This window comes from Scyliorhinus torazame, chromosome 11 (assembly GCF_047496885.1).
Source record: "Scyliorhinus torazame isolate Kashiwa2021f chromosome 11, sScyTor2.1, whole genome shotgun sequence".
Classification (NCBI taxonomy): Eukaryota; Metazoa; Chordata; class Chondrichthyes; order Carcharhiniformes; family Scyliorhinidae; genus Scyliorhinus; species Scyliorhinus torazame.
In genome coordinates this window covers 118,341,209-118,366,042 of record NC_092717.1, presented here as the reverse complement: position 1 = coordinate 118,366,042, position 24,834 = coordinate 118,341,209, and the positions used below count along the sequence as shown (strand labels likewise).

Here is a 24,834-nt window from a genome sequence, read left to right as displayed (position 1 = left end):
TCTGAGGATCCTGGGAATATATTCATTGGAATTTAGGAGGTTGAGGGGAGATCTAATAGAAACTTACAAGATAATGAATGGCTTAGATAGGGTGGACGTAGGGAAGTTGTTTCCATTAGCAGGGGAGACTACGACCCGGGGGCACAGCCTTAGAATAAAAGGGAGTCACTTTAGAACAGAGATGAGGAGAGATTTCTTCAGCCAGAGAGTGGTGGGTCTGTGGAATTCATTGCCACAGAGGGCGGTGGAGGCCGGGACGTTGAGTGTCTTTAGGACAGAAGTTGATAAATTCTTGATTTCTCGAGGAATTAAGGGCTATGGGGAGCGGGTAAATGGAGTTGAAATCAGCCATGATTGAATGGTGGAGTGGACTCGATGGGCCGAATGGCCTTACTTCCACTCCTATGTCTTATGGTCTTATGGCTCACCCTGGCATGTAGGACCTGGATTTTCTGTTCTTCTGTAGGTATGCCGGGGGCCGTTCGGAGGTATCCCTGAAAACACGCGAACCAATGTTTAAAAGTGGCCACTGCGTTTGCCGCGTGGGGGCTGATTCGCAGGCACTCCGGAATGATTCGGAGCTCCATGTCCTTAAAAGTTTGCGTAATAAATTGTAGCACAATCAATCACTCACGAGACGAGATGAGAAGGAGTCGAACGATGGCTTTATTACACAGACTTGTTCCCCAGCAGCCCAGTTACAGAATGCGGCTGCTGGGAGAACCCGTGCTCTTATACTCCGCCTTACTGGGTGGAGCCAGCAGGCGGCTGATCCAATCGGGATCCAGTGTCTATCCACCAATGGCCTCTCGGCATCACAGGGTACCTTAATACCCCTAATACATACCACCACAGTATTCAAAATCATGAGGCTCTGGACTGAGTAAATAGGGGGGAACTGTCCCCACTCATGAAAGGATCAAGTACGAGAGGGCGCAGATTTAAAGTAATTGACAAAAGAAGCAAAGAAGTGATATGAGAAAAGATTTTTCACACAGTGAGTGGAATGCACAGCCTGAGAGTGTGGTGGAGGAGGTTCAATTGAGGCATTCAAAAGGGAGAATGTGCAGAGTTAACTTGTACCGGGTAGGCCTATAGTATAAAACGGCAGAGGATTGGCACCAAGTGAAATGCTTATTTGGAGAGCCAGTGTAGATACAATGTGGTAAATGACCTCCTGCTGCATTGCAACAAATACCTGATTCATAATAATTAAAACAACATTTTATGTTTGGGTTTAATATTGTTATGAAATAAGTATAATCTTAAAAAACTTCATTTTGCACTTTGGAGGTTTGAATTTATGGAAAAGGGAAAAAAAAATCAGATATCAGGGGCGGGATTTTCCGACCCCACGCCGGGTCGGAGAATCGCCGGGGGCTGGCGTGAATCCCGCCCTCGCCGTGTCCCGAAGTCTCCGCCACCAGAGATTCGGCCGGGGCGGGAATTGCGCCGCGCCGGGGGCGGGAATCGTGCCACGCCGGTCGGCGGGCCCACCCCCGCCGATTCTCCAGCCCGCGATGGGCCGAATTCCTGCTGCTGGAATGCCTGTCCCACCAGCGTGGATTAAACCACCTTTTGAACGGCGGGACAAGGCGGCGCGGACAGGCTCCGGGGTCCTGGGGGGGGCGCGGGGCGATCTGGCCCCGGGGGGTGCCCCCACGGTGGCCTGGCCCGTGATCGGGGCCCACCGATCCGCGGGCGGGCCTGTGCCTTGGGGGCACTCTTTTTCTTCCACTTTCGCCATGGTCTTCACTATGGCAGAGGCGGAAGAGACCCCCTCCCCTGCGCATGCGCGGGGGTGACATCAGCAGCCACTGACGCTCCCGCGCATGCGTCGCCCGGCGAAGACCTTTCGACCCCGGCTGGCGTGGCGCCAATGGCCTTTCCCGCCAGCCGGTGGAGCGCAAACCACTCCGGCGCGGGCCTAGCCCCTCAAGGTGAGGGCTTGGCCCCTAAAGGTGCGGAGACTTCCGCACCTTTGGGCCGGCCCGACACCGGAGTGGTTCCCGCCACTCCATTACGCCGGAACCCTCCGCCCCGCCAGGTAGGGGAGAAACCCGCCCCATGTATTTCAGATAACATTTTGAGCAATTTGATTGTTTCAGTTTTTTTGTTATCACTTTTAGAATTACATTCTGGATTTATTACCGCCTCATGTCTATAAGACATGTAAAATATAATGAATTGTTTAAATCAATCCTTACTTTCTGCTTTTTTTTAAATGGACTTTGCTCGACAAAAAACATGGCTTCCATAGGTCACATGATTTGACAGTTGGCTAAAGTTCTGGAAACATTCAACAGTAATTAAAGGACAAAGCTCAACCCTCATCCTTATGGAATCTCACACCTATCATTAAGTGGATCCATTACAATCAATGAAACCAGGGAACAACAGGCAATCTGATTCCCAATCTGGACTTATAACAAAGAGCGATGATCCACTGAAACGTGTTATACTCGCAAATACACTAATAGCCACCATCTTCTCCTCAGATAAACAATGGATTTTGACCAGGGACATGGAATCTGATTGGTAACCTTAAACTATCAATGGGCAACACCACAGGACCTAAATCCCTTTGGCCTTTATTGTTATATTCTTGAACTCCTAAGGCAGTCTGTTGTTAACATTCAGCCTGTCAAACACCAAACCAGGACTTCAAGCTTCAACAAAGCCTGCCTCATGTGAAACTTCCTCAAAGCCTGGTTCTCTGGAAGATTCCTACCATTGCCTGTAGAGCAGACCAAGTCTCTGTACACCAACCTCAGCTTGCTGCACGTTCACCAACTTTGAAGTAATTTGGCAACTCCTGCTTTCAGTTAGCCGAACCCATTTGAACTTTTACTCTTATATGAAGGAACTCTCACTGGACTGTGACATTCAAGTGAATTAATATCCATGATCCATATCTTTGCTTGTTTTTTGTTTTATGTTATTCTTAGTTGTACAACATTTTTCTTTCCCATCGCCTTCTTGTGTGCTTGCTGCAAAGACCAACTCTGGGTTTGAATGAATTAATAAATATTACTTCTGATTTAATCCGAAAGAGTGTTTGCTGTGAGTTACTTTACCTCTGCCTACAGACAGATGGCAACAACATAAAGGAGTTTAGTTTGCCTCTCTCCACTGAACACAACATCAGAAAAAATGGTCAAGTTTTTGTTGTCTCCATTTCTGGAGCGGAGGGGATAAACTTTCCTCATTTGATCATTGTTACAGAGTTCAGATTTGTTACCAGTTTGAATACACAAAACTGAAGCCTGTGGGGTGTACGTGTGTCTTATCATTGGTGAATGTGAACACATGGAAAGTTTTCTACATACAATGACTTGATTCTAAACAGTAAACATTGTAAGGCATTTGGGCAGCACGGTAGCACATGTGGCTAGCACTGTGGCTTCACAGCACCAGGGTCCCAGGTTTGATTACCCGCTGGGTCACTGTCTGTGCAGAGTCTGCACATTCGCTCCGTGTCTGCGTGGGTTTCCTCCGAGTGCTCTGGTTTCTTCCCACAGTCCAAAGACGTGCAGGTTAGGCCATGCTAAATTGCCCTTAGTGTCTAAAACAAAAGGTTAGGAAGGGTTATTGGGTTATGGGGATAAGGTGGAAGTGAGGGCTTAAGTGGGTCAGTGCAGACTCGATGAGCCGAATGGCCTCCTTCTGCACTGTGTGTTTTATGTATCTATGTAAGCTTCAGAAATACATCTAGTCACCAGAAAAGGATCGGGGGAATCTGCCAGTGGAGTTCAGTCAGTCTCACAGCAGAACCAGCTGCTGGGTTGTGGGGAGAGGGGTACTGACATTGTGAAGTTTCAGGCACTGGGAATGTGGTAGCAATGTCAAGATATCATTTTACAACAGTAATAGAAAAAGTTTTGGGGTATGGTTGGACTAAAGAAATGGGTCCAGGATGTGGGCATACTGTGACGGGATGCATGGTGTTGCAGGTGTAGGACAATTGACTCAGCCAGTAGGCAGTGCCAGCATTATGTAAACAGTAGTGGAAATTGAGACTTTTGTGCTGAGGTGTCCGTCCCTGATGGAGATGAGTGTGTCCAAGAATGCAACCGATTCTGGAGAGTAGTCCATGGTGAGTCTGATGGTGGGATGGAACTTATTGATGCCAGATTTTGAATTTGAAGTTGAATGAAAAGTAAAAAAACTTACTACCAGCACAGCAGAAATCCTTTTGGCAATTGTTGGACTGATCTTCAAGGCATGAGAAAATCGCCAACCACAAAGATCAAAGATAACCTTCACACCATTTAACTGGGTTTTCACCTCCTTCACAATTAGTTCTGATGTAATGAGACTGACGCGAAATACTTCATAGGCTGAAAAATGCTTTGGGTCCCAACGTCCTGGAAAAAAAAACTCACATCAGTGATAAAATAGCAGTAAATTATCCTTATTCCAACCTCTCATTGGATAGTTATACTTACCAATAATAGCCTTGATGTTCTTACATGTCTCTCTGAACTGTTTGCACATTTCCCCATCTTTTTATCTTCATTTTTGTGATCTTAATGTCCACCAAGAATTATAAAATTTATTTTCCTTGTTCTTAACTCGACACATTCTGTTTTAGTGTGACCCCAGGATGTGTGTACATTCAAACACTCCTCCCTCTATTTTATCTTTTTCTTCCCTGCACCCTTGAAGAGGGCGACGCTGACTAGGCCAGCATTTATTGGCCATCACTAATTGCCTTTGAGAAGGTGATGGTGAGCTACCTTCTTGAACCGCTGCAGTTCATGTGGTGTAGGTACAACCATAGTGCTGTTAGAAAGGGAGTTCCAGGATTTTGACCCACCGATGGTAAAGAAATAGCGACAAATGTCCAAGTCAGGATGGTGGATGACTTGGAGGGGAACGTCTCGGCTTTGCTTGTGCTTAATAAACTTAGATATTATTTGCTAATTTGGTGTCTGAATCTTTGCCTGATGGTCATATCTCTGTTTTGTAAGGTAGAGCCAGGATATTCATGGACCCTGCAACGATATCATTCTGGCTCAGTAAAGAGTTCTAAACATTAAATGCCCGCTGCTTGAAACAGAAATGTCAGTTAATGATAGAATTGCAAGTAGTTTGTGGAAACCAGTGATAGGCTGACACCTTCTGGTGTACAGTGGACATCTTTTTGTACTACAGGAAGCCAAGACCATCCAGAATAGGAGTCAAGAACTCTGATATAGAGATGGGGAAATCCTTGAATTGAAAGAGCTGTTGAAAGAACAGGCCGAGCTAACTTTCCAACAAAACTCCAATATGCAACTTCAGTCCCTTGATCTGACGACAGAGCAAAAACTTGTTCAGTTGAAATCGGAGTTACACATGGCAAGAGGACCTTTCAGAGAGTATTCGAATGACCGAAAGATAGTGGCAGCCCTCTCAAAATATATGAGCTGGGAGGCAAAATATAAAGGCAAAGTGCAGTTGCTTCTGCAGTTACGAGTCGAGAACCTGTCCTGGATCTTTCCCCAAAACCAGAAATAGAACCCTGCTCTTGAGCCAACTTGCACATGCTCTCCAGTTTCCCATACCCCTCCAGTCATGTATTCCACCCTTCCCTCTGAGAAAACACAAGCTCCAATCTTGGTAGTATATCGAGATACCCGTGAATTGATGTGAAATCACAGACTGTTACTCTTTCTTAAGCTGATGTGCTAACTTGTGTCAAGGAGCTAGGAACAGTTAAAGACACCCCTTGAAGTTTGATTGGCAGGATGTGATGAGTGACGTCCCGCTGTTGAAGCTGGGACCACAAACTTGTACAATTTACATCAATGCCTTAGTTTAGGGGAGTGAAGGCATGGTAGCTAAATTTGAAGACAATGCAAAGATAGATAGGAAAGTATGTTGTGAAGAAGACAAATGTGTTTGCAAATGGATATAGATAGGTTGAGTGGGCAAAGATCTGGCAGATGGAATATCATGTGGGAAAATGTGAAGTTGTTCACTTTGACAGGAAGAATAAAAAAGCAGAGCATTATTTAAATGGAGAACAACTGCAGATTTCCACGTTTACAGAGGGACAGGTGTTCTTCTATATGAGTCACAAAAAGTAAGAATGCATATATAACATTTAATCACGAAGGCTAATGTAATGCTTTCGTTTATTATGAGAGGAATTGAATATAAAAGTCAGGATGTTATGGTTCAGTTATACAGGGCATTGGTGAGACCGCACCTCAAATACGGTGTACAGTTTTGGTCTCCTTATTTAAGGAATAATATAAATGCATTAGAGGCAGTTCAGAGGAGGTTTACTCGATTGCTACCTAGAATTAGCGAGTTATGAGGCAGTTTCTGTCCTTCACAAATTGAAATTGATAATGAAAACCAAACTTTGCTTTTTGTCCAATTCAAAATCATTGGTAATTTCTGCAGCCTGTTTAGTAATGTTTAGCCCCCGCCGGTTGCCGAAGTCTCCGAAGGGAGAAAAGTCGGCGGGGCGTTAATGTCGCCGCTGCCGCGGAGAATGTCACGGGTCTGCGCAAGGCAGCCGATTTTCGGCCTGCCGATATTCTCCCTTCCGGATGGGCCGAAGTCCCGTCGACGTGATGACCGTTCACGTCGACGTAAATCAAACCTTCTTTTCATCGGCGTGATACTGTGCTCCAGGTTCACGCCGATCAGCGTGGAGGTGAGTGACAGCCTGGGGGGTTGGCTCTGGGCAGGCGGTGGCGTGGCCGCAGTCTGAATGTGTGGGGAGAGGTGTGTCTCGGGATGTGTGTGTGTGTGTGCGGCGGGGGGGGGGGGGGGGGGGGTAGTTAGAGTGGGCTGGGCTCCGGGGGAGTGCCGGGAGGGAGGTCCGTGCCGGGGAGGTGGTTGGGGGGGTCCGTGCCGGGGAGGGGGGTCCGTGCCGGGGAGGAGGTTGGGGGGGTCCGTGCCGGGGAGGGGGATGGGGGGGGGGGTGTCCGTGCCGGGGAGGAGGTTGGGGGGGTCCGTGCCGGGGAGGAGGTTGGGGGGGTCCGTGCCGGGGAGGGGGATGGGGGGTCCGTGCCGGGGAGGGGGATGGGGGGGGGGGGGGGGGCCGTGCAGGGGAGGAGGTTGGGGGGGTCCGTGCCGGGGAGGAGGATGGGGGGCCCGTGCCGGGGAGGAGGTTGGGGGGGTCCGTGCCGGGGAGGGGGATGGGGGGGTCCGTGCCGGGGAGGAGGTTGGGGTCCGTGCCGGGGAGGAGGTTGGGGTCCGTGCCGGGGAGGGGGTTGGGGGGTCTGTGCCGGGAAGGGGGATGGGGGGGGTCCGTGCCGCGGAGGAGGTTGGGGGGGTCTGTGCCGGGGAGGGGGATGGGGGGGGGGTCTGTGCCGCGGAGGAGGTTGGGGGGGTCCGTGCCGGGGAGGGGGATGGGGGGGGGGTCTGTGCCGGGGAGGAGGTTGGGGGGGTTCGTGCCGGGGAGGGGGATGGGGGGTCCGTGCCGGGGAGGAGGATGGGGGGTCCATGCCGGGGAGGAGGTTGGGGGGGGGTCCGTGCCGGGGAGGGGGATGGGGGGATCTGTGCCGGGGAGGAGGTTGGGGTCCGTGCCGGGGAGGAGGTTGGGGGTGTCCGTGCCGGGGAGGAGGTTGGGGAGGTCCGTGCCGGGGAGGGGGATGGGGGGTCCGTGCCGCGGAGGGGGATGCGAGGGCAAGTGAGTTGGTCCACCTGGCCAGGTGCCAGCCTCCAACAGTTGGACCCATGCGGTCCATGCCACCTGGCTGGGGGGAGGAGGGGATATGGGCAATGATGACATGTCGTCGTTCCCCTCCCCCCCCACCAGGCCGTCATGTTTTCCGATCATCCAGCGATGTTGGCCGCCGTGGCGGCAGCTGCTAATGTCTATGTTGCCCTGGATGAGGAGGAGGAGGAGGAGGAGCGTGCCAGAGAGGCGGCGCAGGCTGCCGCAGAGGGACAGGCGGCAGCAGCCCAGGCTGGAGGGACACCTGACCGACAGGACGAGGAGGGGGAGGAGGACGTCGCGGCCCCACGGCAACGGAGGCACCCGAGGGCGCCCCGTGTGTACCAGCCCCAGCAGTCATACCAGGACCTCATGGACCGGGAATGCAGGAGGAGAATCCGGATGAGGCGGGAAACCGTGGCACACATCTGGCACCTGCTGGCACACCTGTCACCGCATGGCACTGGCGGGGGACACACTCTCCCCGTGTCCGTCAAGGTTACGGTGGCCCTGAACTTTTATGCAACGGGGTCATTTCAGGCACCGAGTGGGGACCTGTCCGGCATATCGCAGACATCGGTGCATCCGGGCAGTGACAGGTGCCCTATATGCCATGGCGCACCGCTACATCCGCTTCCCTGTGGACCGGGCCAGCCAAGATGCCCGGGCCGTGGGCCTCTCTGCCGTGGCCGGGTTCCCCATGGTCCAGGGCGCGATTGATGGGATGCACGTCGCCGTGCGGCCACCTGCAGATAACAGGGCCGTGTTCACCAATAGGAAGGGGACCTATTCGATGAACATACAGGTGGTCTGCGACCACCGCATGATGATCCTGCACGTCTGCGCCCGTTACCCAGGCAATGTACACGACTCATACGTGTTGTCGCGGTCATCCATCCCCGGCATGTACGAGGGACGCCATCCCCGGCTGAGGGGCTGGTTGCTGGGCGACAGGGGCTACCCATTGCGATCGTGGCTGATGACGCCTATACGGAGGCCACGCAATGAGGCGGAGAACCGCTACAATGATGCCCATGTAGCGACAGGGAGAGTGATAGAGAGGTGCTTTGGCGTGCTGAAGATGCGTTTCAGGTGCCTGGACCTATCTGGGAGCGCCCTCCAGTATCGGTCAGATAGGGTCGGCCGCATCATTGTGGTGTGCTGCGTCCTGCACAACATTGCCCAGCAGAGGGGCGATATGCCGCAGGCAGAGGAGGGCGGAGTGGAGGAGCAGCAGGAAGAGGCGTAGTCCTCCCCAGATGAGGGGGATGGGTGTAATGGTCAGGCAGATGGGGTAGACACAGGCGGGTGGCTGTCCACCGTTACCGGCTGGCCCAGCGGGCACGGGACAGACTGATAGCCGCCCGTTTCACTGACTAGATGGGCGTGGGAATCGGGTAGTATGGCCACAGACCGCACACCATGGCAACAGCCGACCACCCACACCCCCCACCCATCCACCCACCCAGCACCCTCACCCCCCTCCCCAACCCCACTCACCCCACCCGCATGCACACCACCCCCCCCCCCCCCCCCCCATTGCCGATCCACCTGCGGCACAACGGGCCGGGCTCACACAGTTGCGGGTGGACGCGTGTCTATTGCAGGCCATGGAGGATGATGACAACCCGCCCTGCGGTGAGCTCCTGGCTCCACATCGTTGGACTATGTCTGACCCATGGCCACAGTACCACCATCCACCCGGACCATCCCTGCATGCAGCTGTGACACTGCAGCGCACGGTCCCGTCCTCTGCCCGGGGGGATGTTGATGGAGGCCCAGGGGGAAGGGGGCAGACTCACCTGGGGCTGAGGTAAGACCACCCCTCACACACACACTTGCGCTCAACGTACATGACACCCCCGCACGCTTTGGACAGAGCACAAAGGCAGCTTCTGTAGGTGTAACATAGACTTTAATAACCAAAGGAGTTCATGCACGTGCCCTAGCCCCTAAAACTCATCTGTGCCCTGCATCCGTGCCAACTTACTCAGTGTCTAATTGTTTGGCCTTATGGGTCCTTTGACTACGTTTACGTGGTTCCCCAGACGGTACAGCAGGACTGGAGGTGGACTCCTGTGATTCCTGCCCTCTGACACTGGATCCCTTTGGCGGCCGTTTCCTGGGGCGTCCTGGCCTAGATGGGCCAGGCTGCGGCCCGGGCGACTGGGATGGCGAGCTGCCAGCCTGTCCTGCCCGTTGCCCACCCGATGCACCTGGGACGGAAGGGGGTGGGGGGGAGTCCGAGGTGTCGCGGTGTTCCCGGACCTCCCCTACAGGGGGACCCGGGACGGACCACACCACCTCCTCCTCCCTCGGGGTGCCCGATGGCCCCCAGGCCTCTACATGGGTGGGGGATGCGAACGGACTGGCCATCCGACGCCCCCCCGGCATCTGGCGCTGCCAGTCCTGGAGGCCCGTGCTGGTATCGACAGGGGTCTGCAGATTTGCAGCCATGGAGCCCAGGGGGTTGGCAAACCCTGTCTGTGACAGTGCGACGCCGGCTCGCACATGGCCACTGGCGCCAATGCCCTCAGCGATGGCCTGCAGAGACTGGGCCATGGACTGCAGAGACTGGGCTATGGCCTGCTGAGACTGGGCTATGGTGTTGAGCGCCTCTGCCATCTGGCGCTGGCACTGGCTCATGGCCTCCTGTGAGAGGGCAGCCATGTCCTGGGCCACAGACGCCGCCTGCACGGAAAGCCCCAGGCCTCGCAAACCGTTCCCCATGTCTGACACCGTCGCATCCATTGCCTCCACCACTGACGCCACCCGTGCGGTGTCGGCCTGGGTGGCACGTATGACCGGCACCACTTCCAGCTCCTGGACGCGGGTGGACTCCTCCACCTGCGACTGCAGCCGCCGCAAGCCGGCCGTCACCCTCTTCGCTCGTCTCCGGGTCGGTGGTTGCATCGGATCTATGTGTGGGTGTGGTAACTCCAGGAACCCGGGATACATCTGGGCGGCAGATGTTCGCTTGGGCTGGGCTGCCCTCCGACTGCCCGGTCCCTCTGCTGCTCCTACCTCCACCTGCTGTACCGGGACGGCTGTGTTGTGCGCACCAGTGAGTGTAACAGACGCCTCATCACTAAAGTGCCCAACCGAGGTGAGTGTTTCTGCGATGCTGGAGGGTGTTGGTGACAGCAGTGGCGTTGTGTCATGCTCTTCGTACAACTCTGAGTCCATGGCACTTTGGGGTGGGGGTTCGACTCCACCCATCCACTCTGATTCACTGTCCGGTATTTTGTCTTCCTGGGCAGTGCTGTCCCGGGTAGTGGTGTCCTGGGTAGTGGTGTCCTGGGTAGTGGTGTCCTGGGTAGTGGTGTCCTGGGTAGTGGTGTCCTGGCTCGGATGTGACGGGGGCCTGTGGCTGCCCCCCTCGTCGCTGGGTGGTCGCTCCCGCACGTGACAGGGGTGTCGTCTCCCTGTTGCTCCAGGTCTCTCCGTCTCCCGTGGTGTGCGAGGGGCATCCTGCGGGCGTCGCATGCTGGAGGGTCCGGGTCTCTCGGTCTCCCGTGGCCTCTGAGGGGCATCCTGCGGGCGTCGCATGCTGGAGGGTCCGGGTCTCTGTCTCCCGTGGCCTCCGAGGGGCATCCTGCGGGCGGTCTGCATCTGCGGGGATGGGTGCCTGGACGTTTGGTCCTGCGATACACAATGAAGCATGCATGGTTAGACACGCAGGCAATGATCAGGTGATATGGGGGAGGGGGATATAGGAGAGGGGGGATATGGGGACGGGCTGTCGGTGGCTCACTTGCTAGTACGCCCCCGACCTCTGCATCAGCAACCTCCCGGTCCTCTGGTCCGCCAGCCAGTTCCAGGGCCCTTTCCTCGTGTTCGGTCAGTGGCCTCTCATCAGCGGGGCCTCCTCCAGTCCTCACATGCTCCCTATTGTTGTGTGCGCGCTTCTCCTGTGGCGGGGGGGGGGGGGCGGGGGTGGTGGCAGGGGTAAAAGGCAACACTGTTTGACAGGTATATGAATGCACGCCATCGGTTGCGCGTGCATTGCAGAGGTTAAGGTTAGGGCTGGATTCACTTGGGGATATGGGGGATATGGGGGAGGGGGGATATGGGGGAGGGGGGATATGGGGGAGGGGGGATATGGGGGAGGGGGGATATGGGGGAGGGGGGATATGGGGGAGGGGGGATATGGGGGAGGGTGGATATGGGGGAGGGTGGATATGGGGGAGGGTGGATATGGGGGAGGGTGGATATGGGGAGGGGGGATATGGGGGAGGGGGGATATGGGGGAGGGGGGATATGGGGAAGGGGGGATATGGGGAGGGGGGATATGGGGGATATGGGGGAGGGGGGATATGGGGGAGGGGGGATATGGGGGAGGGGGGATATGGGGAGGCTCACCCTGCCTGCTCTGACGAGGTCGTTCACCTTCTTGTGGCACTGGGTGCCTGTCCGTGGTGTCAGGGCCGCAGCGGTGACGGCCTCTGCCACTTCCCTCCACATACGCCGGCTGTGGCGTGGGGCAACTCTGCGGCCGTGCCCGGGATACAGGGCGTCCCTCCTCTGCTCCACTGCGTCCAGGAGCGCCTCCACATCCCGTGACTCGAACCTCGGGGCTGAGCGGCGGCCAGCCATCCAGTCGGGTGTTCCGGTCGGGTGTTCCGGTCAGGTGGGGGGGAGCAGTGCGGCCTTATGAGCCGTCACGCCGTGCGGCGCGTATGACGCTGCACGGCGTGAACCACGTGCGCAAGCGCGGATCCCATTACGTCGCTGCTAGCCCATTTCGGGCCGGAGACTTTCGACCCATTTTTCCGACGTGACGCAAGTCGGATTCGCGCCGTTTTTTGCGCCAATCGGCGGACTTTGCGCCAATAACAGAGAATTTCGCCCCTGGTTCTTACCTTAGATTTTTAAACTTTTGGCTGTCGGCTTCTGGCATTCGTTCATATGCACTTAATATTGTTTTCCGCACCTCATCATGATACAAACACTTCACTAGCTCTACATACCAACTTTGTGTGAGCCAACACTATCCACATGGTCTTTGGCCAATTCAACGATTAAGAACTTTCTCAAATGAGATGAAATAGGCTTCCACATTTTTCTCATCAAATCTTGACAATGCTTGAATATATTTAAATATACCCCTTCTAAGATTTTGATCCTGAAGTATTTCTTCTTCCTCCAGACCTTCTTCAGCTTCTGCCTTTAACTCCAACCTTTTAAGTTGATGTTCTCCTTGCAGTGCCAGTTTCCGAAGTTCAAATTCTCTCTCTCTCTTTCCTTATCCCTTTCTTCCTTTGCTAACTTTTCCATTTCTACTTCAAGTCTCCTCCTTTAAATTTCCTTTTCAAAAGCCTTCTCATTTTCCTTTGCTTCTGCCATTGCAAATCTTTCCTTTATCTTTTCTTCTGCCATTGCCAGTCTCTTGTTTTCCTTCATTTCCAATTTCTTCAGTTCTATTTCTTACTGTTTATCTATTTCCTGTATTTCTAATTGTTTAATTTTAATTGAGTTCTAGCTAATTATAATGATTCAGGCTGTGTTTCTGACAAATTTAAATACTGAGTTATGGCTTGTATTATCTCTACCTTCCTCGCTCCTTTTGATAAGGATAACTGCAGCTTCTCCGCCAAACCGAAAAGTTTTCTTTTAGTCTCCCTTTGCAAACCATCCCAAGTAATCGTTTCCACCCCCACGAAAACGTTTGCAACTGAAAGAGCCATCTCCAGTGACTCCCTATTTAAATTTCAAAACCTGAAAAAATGCAATCGTTCCACACACACTCACTGTCGTTAAGCTCAATAACACCAAGCCAAACAAGGGATTATACTAAGATCCCGGACAAGCCCCCAATTTTATTACGATCCCAGTCCAGACCCCAACAATGGCTAGGATAGTGGCCCAAAACCCCAATATTTTAGTTTATTTATACGACTGTGTGGAAAGAACGATTCGCTCCAAGAGTGATTGCATGAAAGAATAGGGCTTTGGTATTTCTAAAACAAAATTTTATTATGAATACAATATTAAACCTTTTAACTTCACACCTGGAAAGAACAGCTTACAAATACCCCTTAACTCTACTGCAAAATTTCCAATTAAACAACAAGGAAAGAAACATACAGCTGTCAATCTACCTTAAAAGTAGCATGGCATAGAGTAGTACTTGCTTCATAAAATAGTTTTGGCTCCTGTTCGAACCCCTTCAGTCTATGGTTTAATGTTTTAAAAATCTGGTTCACCTGGTGTGTTTCAGCTTCTTGCCGGTCCCCAGTCAAGGCTGTTCTGCTCTACATGATATCATTTTACTATTTATAACCCCCTATTCTACTTTGAGAGAATTGCGGACTCGGGGTCAGGTTGCTCAGAATTTAGCTCCTCTCTCCAAAAGCTTCCCCAAAACTCCCACCCTCTCTGCATTTGTGGCTCCACCCAGCAATGATCTCATCCCTCCAAGCTGCAAGAGCATATTAACTCCGCAGGGACTTCCCCAGTCAAACCACATTCCTCTACTCAAATGCACCTGCTGTTTCCTAGACATTCCCAGGGCTTTGCAAAACAAAATAATTTTTAAAAACATGATCACTGCAGTCAAACATACCACGACCCAGGCTTTTAATGCTTATATTGTCCCAATATTTAGAAACCAATATTCCCAAAATCCTCCCTTCGTCCCAACACAGACATACGGAAGAAATAAAGACAATATACAATTATGCTGGCCTATATGGTGGGAGGAGCATCATCACAGTAATATTTGTATAGGTGGAAAACAAATTTATAGTGGCTCACTGAATTGTAAATAACAGGGACGTGTGATTAATGTAGAACTTGTTATTTTATATATATATATATATATATATATTTATTTATAAATCCTGGTTTAACAAATCCTGGCATGTGGTACGTCTGCAAAGGTGTCATAAAAGTGGGCTAATCATTGATTATAACCATTTAATTGTTTACCTATATCTGGCTAATTGAATTTTTTTTATAGCGAATAGGTTCCCTGGGGTTTAGATAATTGAGGGGTTGTACTTAGCCTGAATAAGATGGCCATAAAACAGTTAATGAGGTAGAAATGATGTAATTTAAGGGAGGTGCCAGCAAGAAATTTAGCTTTTAGTCTGCCAAACACAGAAGGACTTGCAATTTGTGTTGAAAAGGGCCTCTCCGTTGCTGAAAGTAACTCTCTACAAAGAGGACAGCAAGTATCCCTGTGCTTGGTAACTTTATTGACAAGTATCTTTTGACCTGTAATGGGCTTTGATTAATTGGAGATAGAGAAGGTAAAAGTTAAAGTGTTCCCTTCTTTGTTAAGAATTGTTTAACTGGACTTCCGCTGACAGCATGTGAGAGCAAGTCGCACAAAACAAGTTGGCACGGTAGCACAGTGGTTAGCACTGTTGCTCCACAGCTGCAGGGTCCCAGGTTTCATTCTCGGCTTGGGTCACTATCTGAGCAGAGTCTGTACGTTCTTCCCGTGTCTGCATGGGTTTCCTTCGGGTGCTCCGGTTTCCTCCCACAGTCCAAAGATGTGCAGGTTAGATGGATTGGCTGTGATAAATTACACTTAGTGTCCAAAAAGGTTAGTTGAGTTTACTGGGTTGCGGGAATGGGGTGGAGGTGTGGGCTTGAGTAGGGTGCTCTTTCCAAGGGCCGGTGAAGACTCGATGGGCCGAATGGCCTCCTTCTGCACTGTAAATTTTATGATTATTTGAAGCGTAGGGTCTTTGATTTTTGATCCTTTTTGCCAATTTTGGGGGGGGATTTTGTGTCCAAACCTCATTGGCTGATCTAGGGAACATTTACTCGACGGAGTTATGTCAAAAGATTCGACGAGAAAGACTGCTGGGAAGAAAACTCGGGTTGGTAGTCCGATGAAGGAATCTGAAGGGGAGAAGATGGCGGAGGTGGCTGCACTCATTACAGTGGACTCGCTAGCTATGGTGATGGCGCAGGAAGTGGAAACATTTGGAAAGCACATGGATAGGCAGTTTGAGCTACAAGGTAAAAATGAAGGAATCCTTTAAAGCCATTATAAGAGGCTTTGGGCCCAGTCTGAGAGCAGCTGGATAAGACGTTGAAGGCTATGGAAGAGCAAGGCGAGACATTGAAGGGCGTTGAGGAGGCCTTGTCGCAGCACCTAGAACATTTTTCCTTGTTGGGAGCGGACTTACTACTCGTGGTGGAGAGTAACAAGGGCCTGAGGACAAAAGTGGAAGATCTGGAGAACAGGTCGAGGCGATTTAACCTCAAGATGGTGGGGCTGCCGGAAGGAATGGAGGGCTTGAGGCCTTCCGAGTACTTCTCAGAGATGTTTTCTTGGCTGGTGGGAGGGGATGAGGTGTTCGCCCCTCCGGAGTTGCATAGAGCCCATCGGGCACTCCGACAGAAGCCACAGCCGAATGAGTCACCGTAGGCGGTGATTATCCGCTTTCATAGTTTCCAGAGGAAGGTGTGTGTGCTGGAGTGGACAAAGAAGAGCTGAAACATTGACTGGGAAGGGCACATAGTGCGGCGCTACCAGGACATGGGGACTGAGCTGGCAAAGTGGCATGCGGCCTTCAATAAAGTGAAGGTGGTGTTCTATAGCAAAGGCATGTGGTTCGGGTGGTGTACCTGGTGCGGCTGAGAGTAACGATGGACTCGAAAGATGTGGGCGGGATTCTCCCTTTCTGAGACTAAGTGTTGACGCCAATGCAGAATACGTGGACTTTTCCGACAGAAAAATTGGCACCACACCTGGACCGATTCTGCTACCGTTGTGGGGTAGCGCCGGTGCCGCGTGGAACACAATCTATTCCAATGAAAAGCGGTGCGAGATTCGCCGGGTCCGTGATCGACACTCAGGAGGCTGACAAGCTGCAGCCACACATACACATTTCAATCCCCACGCACACTCATCCCAGTCAACAAGATGGCACTGGTTGTGCTGGAGTGCACCCATACAGCTGATGGGTCGGCTGGGGCCAGAGGGCACGACTGGAGGTGCCCCGGGGGACACCTATATGGCCTGCGGCACTAAGTTCAAAGTGGGCTGTTAGAGGTTTGCGCAGCTGCATGGCTGCCCTGCCGGTTGCGGCAATGGCGTTTCATGCCCGCCCACCCGACCACACAGCCCACCTCCTGACCACCTCCCTCTTCTCCCCCTAGCCCAGGCAGAAGCCCTGGGGCCAGCGGCACAACTGTCAGCAAACTATGGCAATGTTGGACACCTTCCATACCCTCTCTCTCTCCCCCAAAGTCCGCCACGCTGGTTTCACGATTTTTAAAAGCACAAGTGAACCACGCTGTCAGGAACTCGGCCTATCGGAGGCGGGAAATCGCGGAGGGCCCAGAGAATACGGGATCGGGCCCGCTAATGATATGCAAACGGTGTCTACTGTACGTGCGTTCCGGAACGCATTGACGCCGCTGTGGGAGTGCTGGGGCATTGCGACTTGGCATCAAATCGGCGCCTGCCTTGATTTCAGCGTCAGAACCGATTGTCCGCCCAATCGCCTTTCCCGATTTCGGCGCCGGCTAACGAAGAATCCTCCCAATTTCTTTGATACGTTGTATCTGGAAGAGGCCTTCATTAGAGGGAAACGACTGGGTTTGAGGAGGGCTGATGGGGACTTGGTTGTGAAAGATGGGTTGGGGGGTTGATGACGTTTTATTACAATGTATTAATGTTTCTTATTTTTTCTTGGATATTGGGGTTGTAAAAGGGGTGTTTGATAGGGTACAGCTAGAGTAGGGTGGGCTAGGAGAGATTAGGCTGATGTTTTTGTTGGCTTTTTGGATGGGGAGCTAACAGCGACTAGGGGATTTTCTTTGTCTCATCCTTGAGGTGGGGCCGGTGGCCATTTTAGGTGGACCTGGGACCCGGGAATTTGTAAGGAGAGGATGATTTATCACAATGGAAATGGCTGACTCTAGGCAGGGGGATGAGAAACCCCCGACAAGGATAGTCACCTGGAACGTGCGATGCCGGGGAGAGGGTGGGGGTCTGGTAAAAAGGGCAAGAGTTTTCTCCTATTTAAAAGGCTTGGGGGCCGATGTGGTGTTCTTACAGGAGATTCACTTGTGGTGGCAGGGCCAGACCAGGTAGCGGAAGGCCTGGGTCAACCAGGTTTTCATTCAGGCTTTGATAGCAGGGCCGGGGGTGGGGTGATGATTCTAACCATAAAAAGGGTCAGTTTCCGGGCAAGAAAGGTATTGGCTGATCGGCGGGGTCGGTACATGATGGTTGCAGGCAAATTGGGGGGTAAGGCGGTGGTGTTAGTGAATGCAAACGGCCCCAGTTGGGACGATGTAATGATTTTACGGCGGTTGATAGTCACTATACCGGATGTAGATATGCACCAACTGATTTTGGGGGGGATTTCAACTGTGTGATGGATCTGAAGCAGGATTGCTCCAGGTCAAAGTCGCTGGCTCCTTCAGAGATGGTGAGGGTGTTAGCTGCATTCATGGAAGATGCAGGAGGTGCGGACCCGTAGCGATTTATGCATCCCGGGGGTAAGGAGTTCTTGTTTTTTCACCCCGGAGCACAAGGTGTACTCAAGGATAGAGTTATTGTCATGGGTAAGATTCTCCTCCTCGGGGTGATAAAGGCAGAGTACTCGGCAGTGATTATTTCTGACCATGCTCTGCACTTGGTAGATCGGATGTTAGAGGCGGGTCGAACACAGCACATGGGGTGGATTTTGGGCGTACGGCTTTTATCGGATATTAGGTTCTGTGGCAAGGTCTCTTGAGCACAAGGGAATTTGTAGAGTTTCATGAGAATGGGACAGTCCCACTCACTACTCTGTGGGAGGCGTTGAAGGCAGTGATTAGAGTTGAGATCATATCGTACAAGGCGCAAGTAGATGGAGAGGCGAAGAATGAGCAACAGACATTAGTGGATGAGATCCTGGGAGTGGACCGTGGGTTTGCGAGCAACCGAACTCCGGAAGTATTGGCATGTAGGAAAAAGCTGCAAATGCAGTATGACCTGCTATCTACAGACAAGGTGGTGCAACAGTTGAGGCGGTTGAAGGAGGTGGTGTATAATGTGGGGAGAAGGCCAGTTCTCTCTTGGCTCACCAGTTAAGACAGCAGGAGGATGCTAGGGAGATCATTCAGGTTATAGATTTGGAGGGTAGGCTGGTCTCAGCCCCAGACAATGTGAATGGGGCATTTCGAGCCTTTTATGAGAGGAGAGGCTTTATAGGTCGGAGTCACCAGGGGAAGAGTGGGTAATGGGAGTTTTTAGAGGGTCTGGAGTTTCTCCAAGGTCAGGGAGGAATTGCAAGAAGAGCTGGAGGCGCCACTGGGATTGAAGGAGGTCCGAACAGCCTTAGGAAAGATGCAGACAGGTAAGGAACCAGGGCCGTTTGGGTTCCCGGTAGAATTTTACAGCAAGTTGTGGATCAGCTGGATCCGTTATTGATGGGGATGTATAATTATTCCCTGGAGTGGAGTTCTCTCCCTGAGATGTTGGAGCAGGCTTTCAGCTCTCTTCTCCTGAAAAAGGATAAGGACCGCACAGAGCGTGGGACATATCGCCCAATTTCACTGCTCAATGTGGACCCGAAGCTGTTGGCCAAGATGCTGGAGTTGTGGTTGGAACCCTGTCTCCCGAGGTGGTTGGGGAGGACCAGACGGGATTTGAGAAGGGACGAAAGTTGCGATCCAACGTGAGGTAACTACTCAATGTGGATCTCACCCTAGCGGCTGGGCCGGAACCGGAGAGAATTTTGTCACTGGATGCAGAAAACACGTTCAATTGGTTGAGTGGAAGTACCTCTTCACGGTCTTGGAAAAGTTTAGGTTGGGCCCTAGGTTTGTGTTGTGGGTGCTGTTATTTGTTGTACACGGCTCCTTCTGCCAGCGTGCGCACCAACACCATGAGTTTGGGGTCGTTTCGGCAACATAGGGGGAGGATGCAGGGGTGTCCGATGACTCCCCTCTTGTTAGTGCTGTCAATTGAGCCACTGGTGATTGCCCTGAGGGCCTCAAATAAGTGGAGAGGAATTATTATTGGGGGGAGGGGGGAGGGGGTTGAAGGTGGTGCAGATGGAAAACGGGGTGTGCTTGTAATAATAATAATCTTCATTAATGTCACATGTAGGCTTACATTAACACTGCAATGAAGTTACTGTGAAAATACACTAGTCGCCACATTCCGGCACCTGTTCGGGTACACGGAGGGAGAATTCAGAATGTCCAATTCACCTAACAAGCACGCCTTTCGGGACTTGTGGGAGGAAACCGGAGCACCCGGGGGAAACTCATGCAGACGCGGGGAGAACATGCAGACTACACACAGACAGTGACCCAAGCCAGGAAGCGAACCCCAGTCCATGGTGCTGTGAAGCAAGAGGACTAACCACTGTGCGACTGTTCCCCCCTTCTATGCAGATGATCTTCTGCTATACGTGAGGGATCCGGGACCAGAGATGAGGGACGTAAAGAATATATTGATGAACTATGGTTCCTTCTCTGGATACAAGTTAAATTTAGAGAAGAGTGAGAACTTTGTGGTCAACACCTCGGGGTGGTGGGGGGTGGAGGGGGGGGGGGCTACATTTCTGCCGGGCAGGGACTAGATTTTTGTATTTGGGGGTCCAGGTGGCGTGGGATTGGACGCAGCTACGTAAATTGTATTTTACCAGCCTAGCGGGTCGGGTTAGGGCTGAACTGCAAAAGTGGGACAGCCTCCCATTGTCCTTGGAGGGCCGGGTTCAATCCATCAAGGTGAACATCTTAACCGGGTTCTTGTTCTTATTTCAGTGTCTTCCGGTACTTTTACCCAAGTCATTTGTTCAGGGGATTGAGCGGCTTATATCGGGTTTCATATGGGCGGGAAAAACCCCAAGGATTTGGACGGGGTTCTACAGAAGGATAGACAGCCGGGGGTCTTGCACTGCCAAATTTGATGTTTTACTACTGGGCTGCCAAAGTGGAGAAGGTGTTGGATTGTATGGAGACCTGGGGTCTACCTGGGTGTGGATGGAGGCTGGGTCGTGCAGAGGGTCCAGTTTGGGGCCTCTGGTGATGGGGTCTCTGCCTTTTGCTCCGACAACGTACTCTTCAAACCCGGTAGTTTTCTCTACTTTAAAAATATGGAGGCAACTCCGTCAGCACTTCAAGCTGGGGCCAGCGTCAAGGTGGGCCCCTATTTGTGTGAACTACTTGTTCAAATCGGCAAAAGTGGATGCCACATTTGGGGAGTGGAAGGGGTAGGGGCTGGCGAGAGTGAGTGATCTATTTCTGGAGGGGTGGCGTAACAGCTGGAGGAGCTGGAAGAGGAAGTCAGGCTCTTGAGTTCGGACGTATTTGGGTATCTCCAGGTTTGAAATTTTGCTCGACGGTTGTCCTGACATTTCTGGTGGTGTCACCTTCAACCTTAGTGGATAGGATGTTTTCCTGTTCGGGGTGCAAAGAGGGTAGCTCGTCTGACCTATATGGATGGATTTTGGGGGAATAGTTGGTCTCGGTGGAGAGGGTGAACGCCAAATGGGAGGTGGTGTTGGGACCCATTGTGGAGGAGGAGTTGTGGAATGAGTTCCTCCACAGGGTGAACGGCAAGTCATCCTGTGCAAGGCTGAGTCTGATCCAGCTCAAGGTAGTGTTTAGGGTGCACCTCACCAAGGTCCAAATGAGTCGTATTTTTGACGGGGTTGTGGATAGGTGCGAGTGCTGTTCGAGAGGGCCTGCGAACCACATGCATGTTCTGGTCTGTCCAAGTTGGTGGTTTCTGGGTCTCTTATTCAGCACCATATCAGCAATCCTGAATACTGAATTGAGCCCTGTCCTTTAGTTGCTATATTCGGGGTATCAGACCTGCCGGAGCTGTTGGTTGCTCAGAGACGAATCTTTCTGAGTTGAACACTGGTTACGCCACCCAGCGCCTCGGTGTGGCTGGGTGATGTAATGGAGTTTTTGCACCTCAGGAAGGTCAAATATACCATGAGTGGGTCCATTGCAAGGTTCTACCATAGCTGCTGTTCATATTGTACCTTAAGGAATTGGTCGCTGTTAGCTGTTAGAGGGGGGAGGGGCGGGTAGAGGGGGGTAGTGGGAGAAGCGTATGTGGTTTTACTAAATTACTGATCTTATTATTTGGTTTACTGTTGTTGTTTGAATTCTTGAACATTTTGTATTTTTTGGGTATAAAATTATAAAAGTTTAATAAAAATATTTTCAAAAAATAGAATTGTTTAACTGTTAATTGTGAGCTATTTTCTGTCATTTTAATGCAGTTGGCCCTGTGTTAAGAATAAAGTTTGTTTAAATACAGGGTGAAGTATTCTTTCCTCACAGTTTACAAATTGCAAAATTGTTGGGATTTCCCGTCCAGTTTCTAACATACAAAGAACAAAGGAAAGTACAGCACAGGAACAGGCCCTTCGGCCCTCCAAGCCTGTGCCGACCATGCTGTCCCTCTAAACTAAAATCTTCTATACTTCCAGGGTCCGTATCCCTCTATTCCCATCCTATTCATGTATTTCTCAAGATGCCCCTTAAACGTCACTATCATCCCTGCTTCCACCACCTCCTCCGGCAGCGAGTTCCAGGCACCCACTACCCTCGGTGTAAAAAACCTGCCTCATACATCTCCTCTAAACCTTGCCTCTCGCACCTTAAACCTATGCCCCCTAGTAATTGACCCCTCTACCCTGGGGAAAAGCCTCTGACTATCCACTCTGTCTATGCCCCTCATGATTTTGTAGACCTCTATCAGGTCGCCCCTCAACCTCCTTCGTTCCAGTGAGAACAAACCAAGTTTATTCAACTTCTCCTCATAGCTAATGCCCTCCATACCAGGTAACATCCTGGTAAATCTTTTCTTCTCGCACTCTAAAGCCTCCACATCCTTCTGGTAGTGCGGCGACCAGAATTGAACACTATAATCCAAGTGTGGCCTAACTAAGGTTCTATATAGCTGCACCATGACTTGCCAATTTTTATACTCAATGCCCCGGCCAATGAAGGCAAGCATGCCGTATGCCTTCTTGACTACCTTCTCCACATATGTTGCCCCTTTCAGTGACCTGTGGACCTGTACACCTAGATCTCTCTGACTGTCAATACTCTTCAGGGTTCTACCATTCGGGTCTGGTCCGGTGCCATATCAGAAGTCTGTACAACACCCTGACATTCTCTCATTAATGGAACACAGTGATATAGTCGCCACTGGTTGGTCCAAAAGTATCTCACCCCTTGATCCCAAAACAGGAAAATTTCTGTCTTATAATGGGTCACTCGAGTATGTGCCAAAAGGGAATGAAGAGACCTTAATATGAAAACCATCAAACCATCTACTGTTAATATATCAGATATAGTTAATGAAAGGCATTAGTCTCCTAAGTGTCAGCCAGGCCCTAGCAATGGTCTAGCCATAATTCACACACATGTAGCATTATACCACAATGTATACCATAAAATATTGCCAGTAATTGATCAATGCAACTTATATGGGATGACCAACCTGGTGGAAACACATGACCACAGCCTTGCAGAAAGGAATAGAGCAAGGAGAATTGGAGGAAAATCAGAACTATTACACAACCTGTACTAACATCAGCAGTTAAACATCACTGTTAAGGATAACACGAAGGAAGATCCACAATAGATTTGCGCATGTTATTCCCCTATTGCCTGGCACCTGACAAAGTTGATGCAAGACATTAATTCCTCCAACCAACATTTCTACCTGCTACAACAGCGGGATGCAAAGGTTGAAGAAGGTATACTGGTTGTTGGAGTTAAAGAAATTGGTGGCACTTTAGTTTGGATGTTCAAATTCTTTCATGGATTACAATTGCCTCACAAGTTTTGGTTGGGATTCAACTGCTCATTGTGATTGTATTAATTATTGCAGTCAAATATCAGAGAAAAATGATGATTGAGCTCCAGCTCCGTTTGATTAGATTTCGTAAGGAATTAATACTTTTGGCGGTATATCTCATCCTCATCCCAGGAAGATGTAAACTAGCTGAGATTTAGTTTAGTAGAATTCGGTGTGCTTGCTAAAACTTGATCATATTATTATGGGCTTCAGCTGGAGCTGAAAATCCCACCAGTGACAAATTCCACCCATGTCTCCAAGATGTTACACCATTAGCCTCACCTTTATCAGGAAAGTTCAAAATTGTTTGTTCAGTTATGCTTTTATCTTGATTAAGAGATGTCTATATCTTGATTAAGAGATGTCTATGTACGTCAAGTGGGTATGTGTATACATTCCTCGCATATAAATTCATTTACATCACAAAGGTAACAGTTCAAGTAGTTCAATGAATTGCTGATATTCATTTATTTTGTATTTTTCTGCTACTTATCTGTAGGATTACTTATCTATAAGATTATCTGTTCTATAAATCAGTGCTAGAATTAGAGGACCGAGCAGAAACAAGACTTTGAAGATGCAGTACTCACCAATTTTATACATCAAAACCCTGCTTCCACTGGAATCACGAGACCTCAAAACCGCATGGTAACCAGCCTTTAGGAGACCCATGACTGTCAAAGGCCTCAGATCTGCACTAATCTCAGGACATTCAGCTCGCCATTTATGATAATTTGACAGTAGCTGTGAAGAGAATGTTAAAGGTTCTAACTTGGGTAACAAACCTTTAATAACCTGAATATTAGAAAGATAATGCCAAATATTTGTTTTTATTGTTAAAATTCCAGATCTTGATCTATCCTGAAGACGCTATTGCCCAAGTGATCACTCTTCATTTACAAAGCTTGAAAACAGGTGGAATTTAATGCGAGCGAGAGTGAGGAAAGGAGATGGAAGGGGAGAGGGGGGCATTTCACGGTATTTTGACTAAGATCAAATGTCAGATCAAGCCCAAGGGGAGGTGCAATGCCTTTTCTTGTCAACTTGGATCTTGTGTCTCTCTCTGCGGAGACCATGAATTGGATTCAATTTAAATTTGAATTGGTTTTGGAGCAAGCAATAAGATGGATGAAGGCCTTGCCCTGACCACACCCTGTATTGGTTTTGTAACTTTGAGAGTGGAATAAAATATTATTCAAGAAAAGGAGGTGGATGGGTAGAGGTGCTAGATAGAATGAAAAGACAATAATCAACTTCCCAAAGTCAGTATATACTTGCCAAATTACCCTGGTAGTGGCTTGGAGTCAGGATGGCAGTGCCGACGCCATCGGATGGGACATTTATTGTAATGTCTTAGTGTATAGTGAACAATAACTTGAGGTTA

General features: G+C 50.6%; 1 protein-coding gene across 1 annotated transcript in view; it reads right to left on the bottom strand.

The window, feature by feature from the left end:
* ttpa (tocopherol (alpha) transfer protein) overlaps window positions 1–24,834 on the bottom strand; it is a 92,328-nt gene that overhangs the window by 18,841 nt on the left and 48,653 nt on the right. Inside the window, exons 2-3 of the mRNA XM_072467674.1 lie at window positions 24,041–24,194; window positions 4,174–4,367 (exon numbers count right to left, since the gene is read on the bottom strand). Coding sequence (XP_072323775.1) covers window positions 4,174–4,367; window positions 24,041–24,194 — 348 coding nt within the window. The remainder of the gene's footprint in view (window positions 1–4,173; window positions 4,368–24,040; window positions 24,195–24,834) is intronic.